The following is an 8,907-nucleotide window of genomic DNA, read 5'->3' as shown; positions in this document are numbered from 1 at the left end:
ACCCGTATCTAGATTTTCCATTAATACCCTCCAAGCCGTCTAATCATTAAACTTACCTACTAATCACAATATTCACAACGTGTTAAATAATGAATATTTTTGTACTCTCTTTCTATTTTTCTATATATTTTTTTATTTTTTAAAAGCTTGAACTTCTCTAACGTTGCCAAAATAAAAAAGCGAGTCATGCAGGTAGAATTCCTTTCCGAACCACCGCACGAGATTATTTGTGACGCTTGAGGTTTGAAAGGAATGCAGACAACGTCAAATCTCTAATAATTTGTCACATGTCACCTTACTTAACTTTCATATTAAATGTTATTTTTCAATTTAAGATGATGCCTTATCCACCACCCCCACTTGCAACAAGTTTCAGTTTTCAAATTTTCAAACAAAAAAATAAAAAAATAAATAAAAACTTAAAACAAATGGTTAAGAAACGGCCTCTTAATTTAATCGTAAATTATCCATCATTTTCCCTTCCTTTTACTTCATAGAGGACCCACGAGGGTATTCTGGTAAATTCACTCTTGGTCCAGCGCCCGATATCTGTGGTTTTGTTGGTGCCCTGTGACTCTGCCTCTGGCCTTTCATTCGCTCATCTCAGGTGGTTTGGCGCTGCTGCTGCTTTAAGCATATACATATACTCTCCTCCAAAAAAATCGAAAACCCAAAAAAAAAGAAAGAAACTCTGCTCAAAATCCTTTGCATGTTCATCTTCTTCCTCTGTCCTGCTCATCCATGGAGTCCAAAACCCTAGCAGTCACAGCTCAGAGCCGCCAGCTCGCCGTCGTCAACTTCCGGTAAAAACACTCTTCCACCTTCTCTGTTCCCCCGTTTCCTTTCACTTTCGATGTTTGCAATAACTATTTTAGCAAAAGAATTAATTTTTGTCTAATTTTTTGAGTTTTCTGCTTTACTTTCTCGTCATCGCCTCTGTCTTTTCCTTCTCGGATTCTCGATCGTTAAGAAGGTCACAGCTTTTTGGCGTTTTTGGAGCTCCGGTAGTCTGATAGATGACTCTCTGGTTTCCATTTCCGACTTCGTTTGGTTCCGATTGTTTTGTCGTCGTCTTCTTTCTGGAAATTAATAATTTTTCGGTAATTTTAATTTTTTATATCTTGAGCTGAGTCGTGGTTTCGGATGAGTTATCGGATTAAAATTTTTCCGTAAGTGGTTTTAGAGCGATGGCGGGTTTTCGGGTTTTCGCATGCGTTTGTTGTTAGTTTGGAAGTTTTAGCTTTTAATGGTGAGGTTTAGAAATTTCCGAACTTGTTGGACCTACTTTCTATTTTCTTCTCAATACTTTTCTGCTCTTGTTTTTGTGATTTGTTTAAAAGAAACAGAAGGATATTTGGCCCCAGCAGGTTTGTATGACTTTTGACTCTGTTTGGCTGCTCAGAAAATACGTTTGTGTAACTTTGACTCCGTTTGGCTGCTGAGAAAATGTTGGTAATCAAGTGTTAAAACGTACAGTAAATGATGATTATTTGTCCCACCTGCATTTTGTAATTGTTCAGTAAATATTTTCTTACATGTTAAATTGTAATTTTATGATGTTATTTGTGTTGCTCAATTGTTCAGGGGATTGTCACATGCAACCAAAGCATTCCGTTTACTTGTGGTTTTAGCATGCACCCTCGTTTACCTTACTACGTGTGGGCAATGCTCTGGGGATGGGTTGCAGATGTTATCGAAATATGATGCTTGTGGATCATATGAAGGTAATTTGGATGTGGCTTTGGCAGATAATTTTCTCGGTGACGCCAGTTTGGACTGTGGAGTTCCAAGAACCCACTTCAATATTGATAGGATTTGTACTAGCTCCCGTTTATTCTGCTTTCCATCAACATTACCTGGTTTCTTGGGGCATAAACTCAAAGTGGCTGATTTTGGAGTTTCGGGGAAACAGTCTGATGATATATCATCTATAGGATCAACTGAAGATAGCAAGTTGACAAATAACCAAAGTTGGTCATCAGACAATGGCGTGTTTAAGTTATTTAATGGAGGGATTGTTTCTTGTTCTTTGAACTCCAAAGAGGCTACTAAAGAGTTTTCATCCATTCAAGCTGATAGATCCAATCAAAACTATCTTTCTTCGTGTAGAGGATCTTTACTTTATCAGAAGAGCACAAATTTTAGGCCAAACAAGAACATTGAGATGACCAAATTTAGTTCTTTCACTGGTTCACCCTCACCCCACGTAGAAATTAGGCCTGCTATATTAGACTGGGGACAAAAGTATATGTATTTTCCGTCATTAGCTTTCTTAACTGTGGCAAATACATGCAATGACACCATTTTACATGTTTATGAGCCATTCAGTACTGACATGCAGTTCTATCCTTGCAACTTTAGTGGGACTACGTTAGGACCTGGTGAAACAGCTTCAATTTGTTATGTATATTTACCTAGATGGTTGGGCTTGTCCTCTGCTCGCCTAATTTTGCAGACAAGCGCAGGTGGTTTCTTGGTTCAGGCGAAAGGTTTTGCCATAGAGTCTCCTTACGGGATTCATCCTTTATTAGGCCTGGACGTTTCTTCCAGGGGAAGGTGGAGTAAGAATTTGTCGTTGTTTAACTCCTTTGATCAAATTTTCCATGTGGAGGAAGTAACAGCATGGATATCAGTGTCTCAGGAGCATACCTCCCATCATGCAGAGGCAACATGTAGTACTGAAAAACTTCAAGGTTCTGATGAACTTGGGTTGCTGAGTGTTAATGAACGTCTGGTTGTCAGTTCTGGCCAAGTTGGTTTGCCTTTTCTGGCCATGAGGCCCCTTAGGAACTGGGAGATTGGTCCACACAGCAGTGAAACTATCATAGAAATAGACTTCTCAATTGAATCGAAGGGAAAAATTTTTGGTGCAATTTGTATGCAGTTGCTAAGGCCTTCTGAGGACAAGTCTGATACTATTATGCTTCCTTTTGAGGCTGAAGTGGATGGAACAGCGACGAATGATGATCTTGCAGGACCTATCTCAGCATATCTTGAGGTTTTGGTCCCCTATTCTGCCAATGAGACTACTGCTGTTGCTATATCTCTGAAGAATTCTGCTCCTTACCTCTTGAGACTTCTTGAGGTTACTGAAGTTGCGGATAGTAGAACTTTGCAGATTAAGTACATTGAAGGCTTGCTACTTTTCCCTGGCAGTGAAACATATGTTGCTGTTGTTGCTTGTACTGAGCCACATGTTGAATTAGATGGACACTGTAAATTACTTATACAGACAAATGACTCAAGTAGCTCGCAGATTGAAATTCCTTGCCAGGATGTTATTCATATATGTTCAAGACATTGGAATGATTCCACCATTGAATATGAACATCAGTCTGAAAGTAGTGAATCTGGTGATATGCAGACAGACTCCTCTGAAAATGGCACGCGGTGGCCATCACCAATCAAGGTATGCAAATTTTACATCTTTCTATGTAGGTCTGTGTGTATATGTATTCTCATTTGTGTTTGAAGCTGGATTAGCTTTTGAAGTTTGATTGCTGTATACTTCTTGCGGTGCCTTTATTTGTTGTCTCTTTGTCTTTTGACTAAATGATCAAGCATATTACCTTTCATTTATTAGCATCAAGCATGCTCTTTAGTTATTTGTAAAAGTTTCATGTTGTCAAGGTTCCTCATCTTCAGGGCAGCATTGGAGTCGGCAGGTGTCCATTGATCAAATCGCTTTAAAAGATATATATAAAAAGATTGCATGCTTGTCTCTTCCAATTTTATTGACTTTTTAATGTACAACATGCTTGTTACTGTGGCTGCATTTGTTCTGTATATTTCTGAATCAGTTTTAACTCTTTTTTGTGTTGTTCGAGGTTATTTAGCCATGAACTATCTGTAACCAATTATGTAATGTGATTTTTTTTTACCCACAAACATCAACATCCATAGTAACCAAAATGTTATTGTGAACCTATACATGAAGGCAATGGAGGCAGCAGAAGCAGATGAACTGGTGCTACAAAACTGGAAATCTCAAGATACCAGAAGTGGCATGTCTGTGCTAACTGATCATGAGGTATTCTTCCCAATGCTTCAGGTAGGAAGTCACAACTCTAAATGGATCACTGTAAAGAATCCTAGCCAAGAACCGGTAGTGATGCAGCTTATACTGAACTCAGGGGAGATTATTGATCGATGTAAGAGTCCAGATGGTCTTGTACAGCCTCCTTCATCTGGTAGTGTGGTTTATAACGGATCCACTTCTCCAAGTAGGTATGGGTTCTCAATAGCAGAAAATGCACTGACAGAGGCTTATGTTCAACCCAATGGTAGAGCATCTCTTGGACCAGTATTGTTTCACCCTTCAAATCGATGTGAATGGAGAAGTTCGGCCCTGATAAGAAACAATCTTTCTGGTGTGGAGTGGTTATCTCTGAGGGGATTTGGGGGGTCGCTATCCTTGCTTCTCCTTGAAGAGTCTGAGCCTGTTCAGAGTGTAGAATTCAACCTCAGTTTACAAATTCCTCTTAACTTTTCTCCTCCAGACATGTTTCGCATGGAAGATGTCACTCATTCTTGTTTACGGCCATTATCAAGGCAGCTCTATGCGAAGAATACAGGAGACTTGCCTCTGGAGGTTAGAAGAATCACAGTGTCTGGAAAAGAGTGCCGGATGGATGGGTTTATGGTACAAACTTGCAAAGGTTTTGCTCTTGAACCTGGAGAATCAGCAAAACTTCTGATATCATACCACACTGATTTTTCTGCAGCCTTGGTACAGCGGGATCTTGAGCTGGTCTTGAATTCTGGTATTCTGGTGATACCCATGAAGGCAAGCATCCCTTTGCATATGATCAGTATATGCCAGAAATCAGTGGTCTGGATGCGCGTTAAAAAATACTCCTCAGTAGTATTTCTTGTTGTCTCCTTGGTGTTTCTAGTATTTTGGTATACATTGCCCCAGGTACCCGCCTTTTGTTCCGATGACTGTTTCTGCACAAGCAGAAAATGTTCCTTGGTTACTTCTAAAAGTAGTTCAGGAAAATCGTCTCATGTGCATAACTATAGAGACGGTAGATTTTCTGTGACTGGTGAGATAAATAGTTTGGTAAAATCAGTTCGAGAAGATATAACCTCAATGCAGGCATCATCTGTTGGTAGGTATCCTGATGACCAGGCTGGTGCCTCAGAGCAGGAAAGATTTGCTCAACATGCAAATCAAATTCTTCAAGGTCATGAACAAACTAATTCTTTGTCAGATACAACAAAGAACAAAGCCACGGCCTTCTCATTGGTGTCTAAATCTGTGTCAGCTGGGAATCCCGATGAACTAGAAGCATCCCAACCTGGTAACCTCACAGTCAAAACTGGACAGGAAAAGGGTAGAAGGCGTAAGAAGAGAAAGGGTTCTGGTGCTAAGTTAACAGGAGTTCTTGAAGTTTCAAGTAGTCAAAGTGGAAATTCTACACCTTCATCACCCTTGTCTCCAGTCACATCTGTAACACCAAAACAGACCTGGCCGCTATCAACTGATGTGAGCCAAGCTGTGGAGGCCAGGAATCCATTTACTCAAGTGGCTCAACAACACTTCCAGAAGAGTCATGTCTTTAAATCTGCTTCTAAGGCAAACTTATCACAGCCCGAGGTCTCTCTAAAATATTGCAATAACCATCCAACTTTTGCTTCTCAAGTGCAACCACCAGAACCAAGAAAACCTCCGGCTAGACCTGTTTTGTTGCCTTCTGCCACCTTTCCTGGTTCCAGTAGGTCTGCACCTAATTTGGCATGCTCAACCTCTTTTCTGGCCTCAACCTCACCTATTTCTCCACATGCTAGAGCCCCTGGGTCCAAACTCTGTGATCGGAAAATTGCTGAAGAAGAAAAGGCTCGGCTTGGGGATGAATATACATATGATATCTGGGCTGATCATTTTCCTAGGCTTAAGTTGAACGGTGGTAGGTCAAAGGATGTCACTTCTCTGACCTCCAGCACTACAGAGAACGACTCTAATAGCTTCTTTGTAAAGGGTCCACAAGCCCTCATGGAAAAGTCTCCAGCGAGATCTGTAAGTTTTTTCCATCAAGATGGTTATTGATAAAAAAAAAATCCAAATAAGTTATCATGTTTCTCTGCTTCTGAATCTCGTTTAGGTCTGCTTGTCTATAGATTTCTTCATTCATAAGAAACATGGTATCCATCACCATTGTCATCTGTTAATATGAAACTGAAAAAAGTAGCCCCTGCTGTAAACGATGAATGGCTTAACATGGCCTAGGAATTACAACAAGAGCACGACTATTCGCTGTTATACTCTGAACTTATCAAAATGAAAGTAAAGATGAAAATAGACATTAAACACTACTGATGAGGTAAAGATGAAAAGAGGTCAACTGATCGTTCTTAATGATAAGCTGTTATACCCTGAACTTAACAAAATTCAGAACATTAAAACTCTGTAAAGAAAAGAACACCTGAATTTGGTTGTCTTTGTCCAGGAAAGTTTAGTTAAGAATAAGCCAACTGATGTGTGACACTATTATTTTCTAATGGCATGCATGAAGGGAGGGAAAAAAATCTTGAGTATTAAAACTTACGGTTGTAGAATAGTAAATTAATAGTCATGGGTTTGCAGAAACTTTCTCGAGTTTGAAATTGCAGATCACTATGAATGAATGCTACATGGAAGTCCGACTCTTGAATCGTTTACTCTTTTTAACAATTTGGTAAATGACTAGTCGTTTATATGAGCTTGATTGTAATATTCTGATAGATTAATGCATGGAGAATGTGAACTTCTGCGATAACAGTGCGTATCAGTTCTTGAAATTAGTAACGTTTAGTATACGGTTTGTGAAATATTCAGTGAACGCATAATCAGGTGGCTTATGCAATCTTCAATAAATTGCATATACAGCAACAATTCAAGCCTCTCAGGAGCTTTTACTTGAGTTGAAAGGCAAGAGAGGCACGGTGGGAGAATAGATTAGTTGTCATCCATATGTATCTCAGATCACATTCTTACATTAATGTGTCACAAATACTTATTTACCGGGCTTCACTTCACTGAAATAGATGTGCTATTCCGAAGCCCGTTAAATAAATATTTTCCATGGGGTGGAAATATTGCAATTTTGTGATGTTGGGCCTTGGATTCCATACTACTAAACAGAAATCTCAGCCCAAAATAAGATTTCATCTGAGCTCTGATATTGCAACATAGACTAGTACCGCGGAGTTTGGATAGTGATGTCTCAGTAGTCGAAGTGATTTATCAAATATGCTCTTGTTTTTTTCGTTCGTTTTGCACACACCCATACAATAGGTAAAATGGAAGTTCTGCTGTCCTTTCCTACCATTCTTGTGACACTGACAAACAGGTTTTCACCTTCTGTATATTCACCCTCGAGTTGGCATTTTCCCGTCGAAGTCCTCGATCGAACGGTCCAGTCTAACAGCCTAGTCACTTGTCCATGCATGCCCCATACGCAGGCACAGGCATGTGGTTGCTTTGGCAGACATTTTGGTATGAATATTGCAACTTCACATTCACAGTATTCATCACATCTCCTGCAACTACTTCTGTAAGATTGTAACTTTCACATTATAGTGGCTGCCTAATCATGGCGCTGCATTCAATTACTGTTCCTCCATTGTAATAAAAATTAGAGGACGGACATGGATAAGACTGATTTCCAGTCCGTGAATGGATGTGATGGTGATGGTTGAGAAGGATGGCTCGTGCGCGCCTGCCAGCAACGGAGGAAGATAACCCCACAAAATTGGTCTGTTTGCAGAAGCTCATCCATGGAAAGGGACTTTTTTGGGGACCATATTTGGTCGTGGAGCTGGCATCGTGTAAGTAGTGTATTTGTCATTAGAGCTGCCATAACTACATGCACCTAAAGCGACCTTGCCGATCAGTTGCTAAGCCAACAAAATCCTCAACATGCCCGGCGGTAAAGTGAGGACGGGCGTAAAATCACCCTAGTTTACTTAACATGAGATAGTTTGCAAGTGATTGTGCGAATCCTTAACATGACATTTTGTTTAATGAGAGATCACTTTCTAGAAGGGTTAAGAGCAGCTTATGAGCTATGACAACCAAAAGTGCTTCTGATTGATATTGATAGAAAAACTTATAAGCGTTTTTTATTTATAGCATTTTTTGGAAAAACGTCTATCAAAGACTTCTTCAAGCAACGCATAAGCACTTGGATTTTTAATAAGAAATTTCAACATGTACATAATAAAGCACTTTTAACATAAGTGCTTTTTGGATAAGCAATCTCGTACACGAGAATGTTTCTAACTATATGCTATTGAAGCTAATTGATGAAATGGGGATAAGATGCTCTACCACAATGCTAAGGCTTTGCATTCATTCATTCATTCATTCTTCTAGTTGGTTTTGGCATAAGGATACTGAACATAAGTGGTCCACTATTGGACCATGTCTGATCTACAACAAAGAGGACCAACACTGTCCCTCTCTGTCTCTTTGGGTTTTCACCTTTGAGACCTCTTTCTGATAGCCTAACGAATCATATGGATTCTTAAGTAGGTTGACTTTTAGCATGCTTATGCTAACACACATGGGAAGATGAACTCCCAACTTGAGTTGGTATCAAATTTACACAAGTTGTAATTTCTTTTCACCAATTAATGTCTTTTTGACAAAGTGCTTTTCTGCATTAACATTGTATGCTATCATGGCTAACTAGAGTAATGCTTACATCTAAGAATATATGTTATGTTGTTCGACAATGAATATTGATTGTAAGAATTCACCTCCTATACATTAAAAAGAAAAAGATAGAAAAAAAAAAAAACCGATTTTTGCACATTATTTTTTGCAATCCCCTTCTTAATCACGGTCCTTGATTGTTTTTTATTTTTATTTTTAACAAACGATATTATTATTTACACTAAGAGGGAGGGGATGGATTTTGCCTT

The 8,907-nt window shown here is 39.3% G+C and overlaps 1 protein-coding gene across 1 annotated transcript; it reads left to right on the top strand.

The window, feature by feature from the left end:
• The first annotated feature begins 601 nt into the window (after positions 1 to 601).
• On the top strand, positions 602 to 6,361 carry LOC137748831 (uncharacterized). The gene is made up of 3 exons (XM_068489020.1): positions 602 to 803; positions 1,585 to 3,409; positions 3,938 to 6,361. The coding sequence occupies exons 1-3, from the start codon at positions 742 to 744 to the stop codon at positions 6,047 to 6,049; spliced, it is 3,999 nt and encodes a 1,332-aa protein (XP_068345121.1). The 5' UTR covers positions 602 to 741; the 3' UTR covers positions 6,050 to 6,361.
• The last annotated feature ends 2,546 nt before the right edge of the window (positions 6,362 to 8,907 follow it).

This window comes from Pyrus communis, chromosome 10 (genome assembly GCF_963583255.1).
Source record: "Pyrus communis chromosome 10, drPyrComm1.1, whole genome shotgun sequence".
Classification (NCBI taxonomy): Eukaryota; Viridiplantae; Streptophyta; class Magnoliopsida; order Rosales; family Rosaceae; genus Pyrus; species Pyrus communis.
This window is presented reverse-complemented; position numbering and strand designations above follow the sequence as displayed.